The 14,492-nt window shown below is 40.7% G+C and overlaps 1 protein-coding gene across 1 annotated transcript in view; it reads right to left on the minus strand.

Annotated features, from left to right (window-relative positions):
* LOC142736273 (cytochrome P450 4V2-like) overlaps window positions 1-9,870 on the minus strand; it is a 59,848-nt gene extending 49,978 nt beyond the window's left edge. Inside the window, exons 1-2 of the mRNA XM_075849633.1 lie at window positions 9,782-9,870; window positions 4,435-4,547 (exon numbers count right to left, since the gene is read on the minus strand). Coding sequence (XP_075705748.1) covers window positions 4,435-4,533 — 99 coding nt within the window. The 5' untranslated portion in view covers window positions 4,534-4,547; window positions 9,782-9,870. The remainder of the gene's footprint in view (window positions 1-4,434; window positions 4,548-9,781) is intronic.
* Between the last annotated feature and the right edge of the window lie 4,622 nt (window positions 9,871-14,492).

The raw sequence follows: 14,492 nt of genomic DNA on the forward strand, positions 1-14,492 counted from the left end.
CAAAGAAATGTAAAAATATGCTGCTCTGGCTGAACACTATATTAAGGCCTAATTCACACGAGCGTATTTCACGTCCGTGTTACGCGCGTGAAAATAACGCATGTCACACGGACTTATGCAAGTCAATAGGGCCATTCAGACATTCAGTGTTTTTCACGCAGCGTGTGTCCGCTGCGTGAAACTTACTGCATGTCCTATACGTGCATTTTATGCGCATCATGAAGTCAATGGGTGCGTGAAAATCACGGACAGCACACGGACGCACATCCGTGTGCTGTGTGTGATTCACGCAACAGTTGCTAAACAAATGATTTTGAAAAAGAAAACCACCTTCTTCAGTTTATTTTGCTGACGTGAAACGCGTGACATACTGATGACATACGCGCGTAAACAACGCTGACACGCACCATACACTGATGTCACACGGAACTGCAATGCAGGAAAAACGCTGTTTTTTTTTTACGCGTGCAAAACGGACACGTTCGTGTGAATAAGGCCTAAGGCTGACATGAATGTGTAGAAAAACAAATTTATGGAAGATTTCTGACACATTTATAACTAAAAAAGTGTCTCTGAAAACAATGGCAATGCCAAACAATGCCAATGAATCTGTTGCCATACTTTTTTAAGATACCAACAGATTCATTGATAAATCTTCCCCAATATACCTATGCAGTCATATTCACCATAAAGTATATATAATGTATTACATTGATCACTGCTATCAAAAAAATATTCCCTAAGTGCTGATTCCCCATAACCCAATAAGTCCAACTTTTATGGGTTTTATGGATTACTGCGGCCAGAGAAAAAAACCCTTATAAGAAGCAAAATGATTATATTTTTTTAGGCTGGATTCACACATGCAGTTTTTGTGGCAGTTTATTTTAAGCCAAAACCAGGAGTGAATCCAAAGAGAAGGAAATCCTTCGTTCACATTTGCGCTAGAGCTCTCCATCGGAACGGTGCCCTGACAGACACAAACGAAAACCATAGTTTTCTATTTCCATCACTATTGATTTCAATGGTGACGGATCTGGTGCTAATGGTTTCCGTTTGTCTCCATTGTGCAAGAGTTCCGTAGTTTTGATGGAATCAATAGTGTAGTCGACTACGGTATTGATTCCATCAAAACGACGGAACCCTTGCACAACAGAGACAAACGGAAACCATTGGCAACGGATCCGTCACCATTGAAATCAATGGTGATGGAAACGGAAACCTATGGTTTCTGTTTGTGTCTGTCAGGGCTCCGTTCCAACGTAAAGCTCAGACGTAACATTGGAACGGAGCCCTAGCGCTAATGTGAACGAAGCCAAAATTTCACGCATGATTCCAGCCTAACAATATAATTTTTATTACATTTCCATCTATTTAAACAGAGACATGTCATTCAGTAATTGGTTGCTGCGGCCACTTGGAGCTGGACAACACATTATTGCCCTGTTAAGTCAACAGGAAGTGACCTCACTGAAACCCCAAGAGGGAACCACATCATATCTAAATAGAAAGTATATTTGTTATTTTATTTTTTTAAATTTCAGCTACTTAATAAAATAAAGTCATTTTTAGGGATCGAAAAATTCTAAATATTGGTTATTTCTACATTTATCATAGACTGAGGGGAGAGCCCCATAATTTATTTTCTGAGCAAAGCCATATCAAGGATAAATCCAGGGGCGTAACTATGAAAGCCTGGGGTCCATAGCAAACTTTTGACTGGACCCCTCCTCCCCTCCCCTGGGTGCCACACACAACCCTTTTGTAGATTGCGACATACTGCCCCCATGTAAATAGTGCGATACAGCCCCCCTGTAGATTCTGCCATACAGCCCCCCTGTAGATAGTGCCGTACAGCCCCCCTGTAGATAGTGCTGTATAACCCCCATATAGCTAGTGGCATACAGTCCCCCAATAAATTATGCCATACAGTCCCCCATAGATTATGCCATACAGCCCACCCCCCCATAGATTATGCCATACATACAGCCCCCTCCATAGATTATGCCATATAGCCCATCCCCCGTAGATTATGCCATACAGCCCCCTGTAGATTATGCCATACTGTCCCCTGTAGATAGTGCCATATAGCATCCCCCTGTAGATAGTGCCATATAGCATCCCCCTGTAGATAGTGCAATACAGCCCCGCTGTAGATAGTGTCATACAGCTCCCCCTGTAGATTTTGCCATACAGCCCCCCTTGTAAACAGTGCTATACAGCCCCCCTTTAGATAGTGTCACACCCCCCCTTGTAGATAGTGCCACACAGCCCCCCTGTAGATAGTGCCCCTTCCCCGCTTGTAGACAGTGCCACACAGCCCCCCTTGTAGATCATGCCACCACCTCTCCTTTGTAGATAGTACCCCCCACTTCCCCCTTGTAGATAGGGCCATACAGCCCCCCACCTCCCCCTTGTAAACATTGACACCCACTTCCCTCTTGTAGACAGTGCCACCCACCTCCCCCTTGTAGACAGTGCCATACAGCCCCCACCTCCCCCTTGTAGACAGTGCCATACAACTCCCCACCATCCCCCAAACAAATAAAACAAAAAAATTATGCTCATCCACAACGCTGATGGGATCCTTGCATAGGCCGGCATGATCCAGTGACATCATCATGGAAGCCTGCACAGGTATCCAGATAGGCTGCAGGCCGAACGGTCAATAGCCTAGTAAATGGCAGAGCAGGGAGCTACCTCCCTGTTCTGCCATAGTGTTCAACAGTATCTGTTCCTAAGGACGCAGATACTATTGAATGTGGCATCTTTAACTCTGTAGCAGCCACAGCGGCTGCAAGTGGCACCACCGGGCCCAGTTTTGCCCTGTGCTCCGTAGCAGCCGATATGGCTGCTACGGCAGTAGTTACGCCACTGGGTAAATCAGCATGTTGGTCCACATTTCTGTTATTTCATTAATGTTCATTAGTCAGATGTAATTTGTCTGTCAACCAGCAGCTGTGGTTTATACAATAATAAGCCTCTATATATTGTACTATGGGGCTTTGTGAAAATATATGGCGAGTTTTCTGCTCTGTTCTCATCACATTTGGGGCTTCCGCTTCATGTGCACATTTGAAAAGCGCAGCTGAATGTATGCCCCAGATATAGGCATATGCATTCCTATACATATGTCTGTCTATACAGTTGTGCATGTGTGCCATCGACTTGCATTGTAAAATCGTTTACTGCGCAATATATGTTTTTTTTCAGGTTCCCCTTGTATTTTAAAAACGTAGTCAATAGTTACCTTTCAATACAGTTAAAACAAAAAGCGTAACAATGTATGACAGCCAAAGGTATATCAAAAGGAAACTATTTTAGCATATATTTGGCTATAAACAGTCGATGGGCAAGTCAACGCTTAAGTCAGAAAGTGCTCCTGACAAATGCACTGAACAGACAACATCACAAATGTCATATAAACAGAGATTTCTGTTGAGGCAAACATGAGAATACTGCCTGTAACTTGCTGTGTGAATGTACCCTAAAGCCCGATTCTATGCACTCTTTAAAGAGGCTCTGTCACCAGATTATAAGTGCTTAAAACAGTGGTTTTTATTTTGAAAAACGATAATTTTAGCGCAAGTTATGAACAATTTTAGATTTATGCAAATTAGTTTCTTAATGCCTAACTGGGCGTTTTTTTACTTTTGACCAAGTGGGCGTTGTAAAGAGAAGTGTATGATGCTGACCAATCAGCATCATACACTTCTCTCCATTCATGGCCATCTATACTCACAGCACAACGTGATAACGCAAGATCATGCTGTGCTGTCACTTACTCCCACAGTAACTTTACCGAAGTGTTTTAAGAGGGAATAGACATCACCTCCAGCAAGGATACGATGTCTATTCCCACTCCCGACACTTTGGTAAAGTCGCTGTGTTGTGAGTAAGTCTCACAGTAACTTTACTGAAGTGTCGGGAGTGGAAATAGACCTCGAATCCTTGCTGGAAGCGATGTCTATTCACTCTCAAGACACTTCGGTAAAGTTACTGTAGGAGTAAGTGACAGCACAGCGTGATCTTGCGAGATCCCGCTGTGCTGTGAGTACAGATGGACTGTATGGACATGAATGAAGAGAAGTGTATGACACTGATTGGTCAGCTTCATACACTTCTCTGTACATCGCCCACTTGGTCAAAAGTTAAAAAAAACGCCCATTAAGGAACGAATTAGCATGAATATAAAATTGTTCATAACTTGCTCAAAAATTATCGCTTTTCAAAATGAAAACCACTGTTATCTACATTACAGCACCGATCACATTAGGTAGGAGATAGGGCACTTATAATCTGGTGACAGAGCCTCTTTAAGTAATTGATTTAGCTGGTCCTCTTTGTCATTATAGCATTAAGCATTATATATAGATACTGTTATTTTTACTACCCAGCCACAATAATTTTTCAGGAATCTCAAAAGTTGCTCACCTCTACAGTCTCTGCATGGTATAATATCAGGAAAGGTACTGGTCCAACCCATATTTTCATCAGTGGCAGATGTCTGAAAGCCTCTGTATGCTGAACCATTTCAAGGAAAAAATCTAAAAAAAAAAATATGGTAAACATAAATATTGTCCCATAACAAGGGAAAAAAGATGTATTTCATGTCAAAGAGATTTCCGGTAAGATTTCTGATGTAAATGACCATCAGATCCTCGGGAAGAACTTTTCAAACCATCAAAAGTTTGTCAATGTTTTGAATAATCGTTCAATTTTTAGGGACTTTTAGAGGCCAATAGAAGGTAAAAACATTTAATGGAGTTGAAGCCCTCTGACTGCTTCTGTCCTATGGTGAACCTGTGGCTTTTTCTGTCTTTAATGGCTGACAGCTTATGGCATCACAGTTACCTTCATTGTTTGTGCTGCATAGATTGAATGTTTTTTTGGTGTTTTTTACATGCAGTTCACTACTATGTAACATTTGTCATCTGTGATAAAAAGAAAACATAAAATCACATGTAGCCAGAAAATAAAATAACTAATCTGTGAGTACCTGCCTTTTGGACATATGCCTCTTGCTAAAAGAACAGATTCTCGCGGTTCCTAGATTTTTAAGTTTGTCGCTATTAGGGACAAAGGCATTTTTTTTCACAGTTTAAGGGAACACTCCAGGAAAATCGAATACACATTGTCAGGACCAGACACAGACACTGAGGGCCCCTGTGCAAGAAGAGTATATGGGCCCCTTGCTCTCTAATTTCTCATAATAAATCATCCCCTTATGTCTAAATCCATGTCTATCTAATTGTTTACCATAAAGTTCATTAGTTTAGGCATTTACATTAAATCTAATAGACAGAGAAAGGCTGCTTTCAGGTGACAGTGGGCCCCCTTACCTACTGGGCCCCTGTGCAGCTGCACAGGTTGTACAAATCGTATGCTAATGCAGGGCCCGAAGGGGCGGGAGGAATTCAAAAATACCAAACAGACTACGTCCTGGCTTATCCTATTCTATATAATGTGATTTTTGTGTTTATAGAAAGTGATAAGATGATTTTATATTGTAGTGATTTTTTGGGGATTTTTTTTAAAATAACATTAATAAAAGTATTAAAGCAATCGATTAACATCAACAGTTCTGTTTCAGACAAAATATTACTGTTATGTTTGTTATTATTATTACAGTAAGTAGAAAATAAGAAGAAAATACCTCCACCATTTGGCTTGAAGTGCAGGGCATTCCCAATTAATGGGTAAGTAGGGCTGAATCCAGGGATTGGCTTCATTATTTTCCATTTTCGGATGTACTCCGTAAGGAAAGGGGTCACAGAAATGGCCAGCAAGGTCAACAAGACAACTGCTGCAGCCTGCCAAGTAAGGAGATGCACATCTTCACTGAAAGCCATAACGCGACATTCAGTAATATCACCGTTAGACAATTTCTTCAATATATTTATCCAAAACAACTGGACGTGTGTTCTTGTCACTTGAGACTAGTATCACGCAGCTATGAATGATCCCCACATGCTTCATGTGTTGTTTTTATGGTACTGTGTCGAGTATCCTGGGAAGATATTTGTGAAACATTAACAATGCGTGTTTTATCTACTCTGGACAGTGCACTCTAGTGATATCACGGCATGTCAAGGCTGCTTTTTTAACTATAACCCTACTATTACACACATTGTACAATATGTCTTAAAGGTGGTTTCCGGTTTCATGTAAATAGAGCTTAAAGGGATTGTCCTCTTTTTATTTTTTCTATTAATTTACTTATAGAATAGGAAATCATACAGATTTCTAATATACATGTATTTAAAATTCTGCCCACAAACCTTTCTTATGGCAGTGAATTTGTCTCTGTCTAAAAATAAAAAATGGTATAGCCGACAGATTTGTCCATCAAAAGCACCAATAGGATAACAGAATGGAGTCATGTGACCCATATCATGTGACCCCAGGCATTCCGGTAACATTGTCCAGGTGTATAACAGGTGAATAGCTCTTACATTCTTCTCCGACTCCTCTGTGTGTTGTGTGCTTTTTTTTAAATTGTACTTTATTAACAACATGACAACATGAGAGGCAGTTCTTTTATACATCATCTAGAGGCAGTGAATCAATTGTTTATCATTATTCCACCATTAGTTCTATTCACATAGCCAGTGTTTCGCAACACAGTGTGGGACCGGGGGGGGGGGGGGGGGTCGCATGACTGATGCCATTTCTAGTCATATTCAGTTAGACTGTGGATGCATTACACAGGACTAATCTGTGGGCTATACCATTCCACTGTGACAGGGGCCTCATGCGCTATAATATATGTAAGTGAGAGGAATTTATAGTACATCTATATTAGCAAACTATATGATTTCCTATTCTATAAATAAGTAAAAAAAATGTACAAAAACCATACCTCCCAACCGTTCCAGATTCAGCAGGATACTCCCGGATTCCGGGCGGTGTCCCGCTGTCTCGTGTGGCCAGGGGTTTATCCCGCTGTCAAACTAATTCTGAAGCAGGAAACCATCAGCTCTCTGCTTCAGAATTAGTTCATAGCGGAGGAGCAGAGGGAGCTCCTCCGCTCGCCGAGGACTCCCCGGGCACAGCGCTACTTTAAGCTCTGTGCTCGGGGAAGCCCTTGACGGTACTGTCCATATATGGAGAGTGACGTCAGTGGCTACTCCTGGAGCAGAATCCCCAGCCAGAGTCGCCAACAGGGATTCCGCTCAAGGAATTGCCACGGACGTCACTGTCCATATATGGACAGTACCGTCAAGGGCTTCCCCGAGCACAGCTCTTGAAAGCGATGTGCCGGTGGAGTCCTCGGCGAGCGGAGAAGCAAGCTCCCTCTGCTCCTCTGCTATGAACTAATTCTGAAGCAGGAAGCTGATGGTTCCCTGCTTCAGAATTAGTGGCTACTCCTTGAGTGGAATCCCGGTTGCAGATGCTCTGGCTGGGGATTCCGCTCCTCGAGGGAGTCCCAATGGTGCTATCTACAGGGGGTGGCGCTATCTTCAAGGGAGGTGTGGCTCTATCTACATGGACACTGTGGCACTATATAGGGGCACTTTCTACAGGGGACACTGTGGCGCTATGTACATGGGCACTATCTACATGGGCACCGTGTCACTATCTACAAGGGCACTGGCACAAAAGGCATCCTGTCATAACGATCACAATACTATCCCCGTCGGCGGTGCATAGAGCCTCCCCTTGTGCCCCCCATGGCACCCCCCCCTCATGATCCCCCCCTCGCGACCCTCCCCCCCCTGTAACTTCTCCCTCTCTTGGCAGGCTGTCAGGGAGGGAGAATAAAAATATCTATCTATCTATCTACCTAATATCTATATATCTGTCTATCTCACATTTATCTATCCATTTATCTCATATCTATCTATCTATCTTCTATCTATCTATCTAATCTTTCTTATATCTATCTATCTATCTATCTATCTTATATCTATCTGTCTTATATATATCTATCCATCTATCTAATCCATCTTATATCTATCTATATTCTATCTATCTATCTATCTATCTATCTGTGCATCTATCTTATATCTATCCATATAGCACACAAGAAAATGGCGACAGCACACTTCGAACACTAATGCCACCTAAGCCGCTAAATATAAATAAATATGTATTACTGCTTAATCTACTTACAATAGGGAGGTTCTTAGCGCACATTTTCATCAAATTGTGTGAGCCCACCTGCCATGACAAGGCAACCTCTATGAGGTGGGAACCTACGCTGCACATACACCCAGAACCGGGACTAAACCTACATATTCTTGGGGATGGTAGGAACCAGCATTAAACTAATTACACAGAGCAGAATGGGAGGAGTGCAAGATCAAAAAATGGAGGCAGTTATTAACCCCACATATATGGATCACATAAACAACACAAAAGTTTGAACAGCACATTCGAACAAAAGGAAACAAAGCGTGTATACAGGTGCAAGAACGCATGTGACTGCAAATTTATACAACACACAAGAAAATGGCGACAGCACACTGCGAACAATATCTATCTATCTATTTTATATCGATCTATCTTATATCTATCTATCCATCTATCTGTGTATCCATTTATCTATCTATATTATATCTATCTATCTATCTATCTATCTATTTAGCAGAAAAAGAATGGCGACAGCACACTGCGACACTAATGCCACCTAAACCACTAAATATAAATAAATATGCACTAAAGCTAAATCTACTTATAATAGGGAGGTTCTTAGTGCACATTTTGATCAAAAAGTGTTTGCCCACCTGCCACGACAAGGCGACCTCTGTAAGGTGGGAACCTACGCTGCACATACACCCAGAACTGGGACTAAGCCTACATATATACCTGGGGATGGTAGGATCCAACATTGAACTATCTAATCTACCTTATATCTATGTATCTATCTATCTATCTATCTATCTATCTATCTATCTATCTATCTATCTATCTATTATCTATCATCTATCTATCTGTGTATCCATTTATCTATCTATATTTTATCTATTAGATAGATAGAGAGATAGATAGATAGATAGATAGATAGATAGATAGATAGATAGATAGATAGATAGATAGATAGATAGATAGATAGATAGATAGATAGATAGATAGATAGAATAGATATGTTCCTTCATATACATAAAGAAACTATCCGACATCTACCACCAAGAAAGCAAGTCAGTCCTAGACAGTGCCATGTAAGGAAAAATCAACTTTTAACCCCTTCAGGACCAAGTTCATTTTGGCCTTCAGGACCAGACCCATTTTTTCAAATCTGACATATTTCACTTTATGTGGTAATAACTCCGGAATGCTTTTACCTATCAAAGCGATTCTGAGACTGTTTTCTCGTGACACATTGGACTTTATGATAGTGGAAAAATGTGGTCGATAAATTCAATATTTACCAGTGACAAAAACACCAAAATTTTGTGAAAAATTGCAAAAATTAGCATTTTTCTAAATGGAAATGTATCTGCTTGTAAGACAGGCAGTTATACCACACAAAATTGTTGCTAATTAACATCCCCCATATGTCTACTTTAGATTGGCATCGTTTTTTGAATATCCTTTTATTTTTCTATGACGTCACAAGGCTTAGAACTTTAACAGCTTTTTCTCACATTTTCAAGAAAATTTCAAAAGGCTATTTTTACAGGGGCCAGTTCAGTTGTGAAGCGGCTTTTATGGCCTTATATATTAGAAACCCCCAAAAAGTCACCCCATTTTAAAAACTTCACCCCTCAAAGTATTCAAAACAGCATTTAGAAAGTTTCTTAACCCTTTAAACGTTTCACAGGAATTGCGCACTCACCGCATCTGAGTGGTTTTTGGAGAGAGGGAGCTCCCTCTCATCCCACTGACACCCGGCGATAAGATCGCCGAGTGTCTGTGTCTCCGATGGCAGCCGGGGGCCTAATAAAGGTCTGCCTGTAGCGAATGCCTGCTAGATCATGCCGCAGGCATGACCTAGCAGATGCCTGTCCGTGTTAAACGGACAGGCAGTAATACACTGCAATACAAAAGTATTGCAGTGCATTATAATAGCGATCGGAGAATCGCATATTAAAGTCCCCTAGTGGGACTAGTAAAAAAGTAGAGAAAAAGTTTAATAAAGTTAATTAAAAAAAATTTGAAAAAAAAATGAAAAACCCACTTTTTCCCCTTACAAACTGCTTTAGTATTAAAAAAAAACAAAATAAAGTGAAAAAATTACACATATTTGGTATCACCGCGTCCGTAACGACCCTGACTATAAAGCTATTACATTACTTAAACCGCATGGTGAACGCCGTAAAAAATTAAATAAAAAACGACGGAAAAATTGCTGTTTTCTATGAATCCTGACTTTAAAAAAATGTGATTAAAAAGTGATCAAAAAGTCGTATCTACTCCAAAATGGTACCAATAAAAACTACAAGTCTTCCCGCAAAAAAAAAGCCCTCATTCAACTGTATCGGCGAAAAAAAACCCCGTTACGGCTCTTCAAATATGGAGACACAAAAACAAATAATTTTGAAAAAAAAGCGTTTTTACTGTGTAAAAGTAGTAAAACATGCAAACTCTATACAAATTTGGTATCGTAACAACCCACTGAATAAAGTTATTGTGCTATTTATACAACACGGTAAACGGCGTAGATTTAGGACGCAAAAAAGAGTGGCGAAATTTCAGATTTTTTTCTATTCCCCCCCAAAAAAAGTTAATAAAAGTTAATCAATAAATAATATGTACCTCAAAATGGTGCTATTAAAAAATACAACTTGTCCCACAAAAAACAAGACCTTATACAGCTATGTAGATGCAAAAATAAAAAAGTTATAGCTCTTGGAATGTGACAATGGAAAAACGTAAAAAATAGCTTGGTCATTAAGGTCTAAAATAGGCTGGTCATTAAGGGGTTAAATAGAACCGTATGTCATAAATCGTTCTTGTTTTAGGATGAGTGGATTTTGGTCCTTTCTGCATCAAAGAAAAATTGATGCAGTTTAGACATGGATAGCAGCCTGTGTTACGTTTTGTTAAAGAGGCTCTGTCACCACATTATAAGTGGCCTATCTTGTACATAATGTGATTAACGCTGTAATGTAGATTGACGGAGTTATGACCTATTTTAGCTTTATGCTAATGACTTTCTTAATGGACAACTGGGCGTGTTTTACTTTTTGACCAAGTGGGCGTTGTGGAGAGAAGTGTATGACACTGACCAATCAGCGTCATACACTTCTCCCCATTGATTTACACAGCACATAGCGATATAGCTATATCGCTATGTGCAGCCACATAAACACACTATAACGTTACTCAAGTGTCCTGACAGTGAATATACATTACCTCCAGCCAGGACGTGATGTCTATTCAGAATCCTGACACTTCTGTAGCGTCTGTGTGATATTTACAGCAAGGCAAGTGTAATCTCGCGAGATTATGATGTAACCTGTCATTTAAAATGATATTACGCTTGACTTGCTCTAAATATCACACAGACGCAACAGAAGTATCAGGATTCTGAATAGACATCACGTCCTGGCTGGAGGTGATGTATATTCACTGTCAGGACACTTGAGTAGCGTTATTGTAATGTCAGGATAGGGAGACAAACAGGTGAGCCCTAATCTACCCGCCACTCAGTCCCTGCGTACTTGCACAGCCCGTCCTAGGCGACGGCGTACAACTGGGCGACGGTCCCTACACTCAATATGTGCGCGACAGACAAACAAGACAAGGGAACACAAAAGCAAGGGATGTGGGGCAGTAGCCCACGGTGACTCCGTGAGCAACAGAGTAGTGGACGAGCCGAGTCAAACCTGGAGTGTGCGAGGTACAAATGCAGAGCAGGAGAATAGTCAGTCAAGCCAGGGTCAATATGAAGCAGAGGTCAATGGTAACAGCAGGAACAGCAGAGCCAGGAAACAATAGAGAGTCACAGGCAAAGGACAAGCAGCAAATGAAGGTATAAGTAGACCAAGGTCGGGAGCTAGAACCGTCTGGCCAGGCTGCGATAGGCTCTCCCACTCCTCAGCCTACCATCCTGAGTGGTAGCAGATCGAGTCACTCTAGCAGAACTAGGAACAGATGCAGGCTGATTAACCACAGGCGTCGACACAGAAGCTGTGTCAGGGAAATCTTTCACAGTTATAGTGTGTTTATGTGGCTGCACATAGCGATATATAGCTATATCACTATGTGCTGTGTAAATGAATGGGGAGAAGTGTATGACGCTGATTGGTCTCCACAACGCCCACTTGGTCAAAAAGTAAAACACGCCCAGTTGTCCATTAAGAAAGTCATTAGCATAAAGCTAAAATAGGTCATAACTCCGTCAAAAATGATCCTTTTTCTAAATAAAAAACACTGCTGTAATCTAAATTACAGCACCGATCACATTATGTACAAGATAGGGCACTTATAATGTGGTGACAGAGCCTCTTTAAATACGTTTGTCTATTAGCTCTGCCTGTTGCAATATCCGATTTCACCAATCTGTCCTTTAGATTTGGTAATCTCCGATTTGAGAACAGGGGAGCGTTCTTCATTTCAGGAATGTGTGGTAAGCATTTCGTTAGCATAGGCCAGTGGCTACGTATGATTTCATAGATGTCCTGACTACTATATGTGGAAACTAGAGGTATGCAAGCTAGTTTTTTAGTCCTATCTTTAGTGGCTAGTAGTGTTCCTCTATTGACCCTCTCAACTGCCTGTCTTTGATGTTTAAGAGTAGATGGAGGATAACCCCTCTGTATAAATTGATTTTCCATGTCCTGGAGTGTATTGTCAATTTTATTATCTAAACTCGTAATTCTTTTAGTCTGTACAAATTGGCTAATAGGGAGACTCCTAACCATAGGTCTCGGATGATTGCTATTGAATGTCAATAGGTTTTTTTTGTCCGTAGGTTTCACATACAATTCTGTAGAAAAAATACCATCCTGATTGTTATTCAGTACATCAAGGAATTGTATTGAATTATCTGAGCTCACCAGAGTACATTCAACTGTTGGATCAATGAATGAAAAGAGACAAAATCATTCTCGCTGCCTATACAAATGAGAAAAACATTGTCTATGTATCTCCACCACCTCAGCACTTGGCCCGCATATACATATTCGCATGTTTGGCCCCATTGCTGTACCCTGGTTTGTACATAAAAGTCATCACGGAAAAGGAAATAGTTGTCAGTCAATATGATTTCCAACAAATCCAAGAAAAATTGACGTCTCCCTGTTTTGTAATTTGACACCTCAAGATAGTTAGCTGTGACCTGTAGGCCTCAGTTATGTTCGATAGACGTATACAGGCTAATAACGTCAAAAGACACTAATGTTATATGTTAGGCTGAACCTACTTCAACCAAGCTCAGTTTATTTAAAAAGTCAGATGTGTCCTTGGTGTTGGAAAAAGCACCAATTGAAAAATCTCTACATATTCTGTCCAAAAAAATGGCAATGTGACAAAAAAACGATTCAGTACCAGAGACTATCGGTCGTCTGGGAGGATTTATTAAGGATTTGTGTATCTTCGGTACAGTATATAAAACTGGTGTTCTTGGGTTTTCCACATTTAGATATTTATATGTGCTTTCATCAATTATTCCATCTTGTAGTGCCTTTTCTACAACATTTTTGACACGTCTAGCAATTTTAAGCTTAGGATCAGAGGTCAATCTATCTATCTGGTGCTGATAGCATGCCACTGCCTTCTGAAACAGACGTCATCAACGTGATGTCACTGATTGTTTTGCAAATATCTAATAGTAGCACCAAGAATTGGCATATTGTTCTGCGTCAAGCATTTATACACCACTGTTATAGACAGATATCAGACGTCACTCATTATTTTGCATATATCTAACTGCTAATAAAAGTTGCTACAAAATTTATCGTATTATTCTGCATGAAGCAGTTATACAGCGTGTTACACATTAGGCTGTGTCTAGGTAAGGCCCCATGCACACAGCCGTGCCCATAATCACGGCCCGCGATTGCAGGCACGGCCGGCCGCCCACATTTTCGGGCCGTGCTCCCATACAAAATTTTCTGAACATTTCTACGGCCCGGACACAATAGAAGCAATGTTTTCACGCTCGTGTACTTGGGGCCTAAGAATTTTTGTTCCAATAAATAGAGTAAAAAGACATTTCTTCTCCACTTTCCAGGATGATCAGACACACTGTCACTGTCACTGACACATATAGTCGTGGAAGTGGTGGATTATATATACAAATTTGGAGCAGTTATTCGGGCGGAATTCCCTGCGGCTTCCAGGATGGATAGTCTTTGTACTTTTCGGTAGTGTATCTGTCCTGTGTGTTCCTACCCTTCAACTCAAGCTTTATTTTCCATGTGTTTGCTTATATTAGGCATTGCCAAGTGCATTTAATAATAGACATGTTCTTGATGGTGCCGGAAAACACAGTGGCCGAGCTGCAACTAAGAACCGTGGATTGTGATGTGTTTTTTGGCCACATTGCACTCTACAGCAGCAAGAAAGCTGCATGTGCAGGCAATCTTAAAGCAAATATAGAA

Source organism: Rhinoderma darwinii, chromosome 1 (assembly GCF_050947455.1).
Source record: "Rhinoderma darwinii isolate aRhiDar2 chromosome 1, aRhiDar2.hap1, whole genome shotgun sequence".
Lineage (NCBI taxonomy): Eukaryota > Metazoa > Chordata > Amphibia > Anura > Rhinodermatidae > Rhinoderma > Rhinoderma darwinii.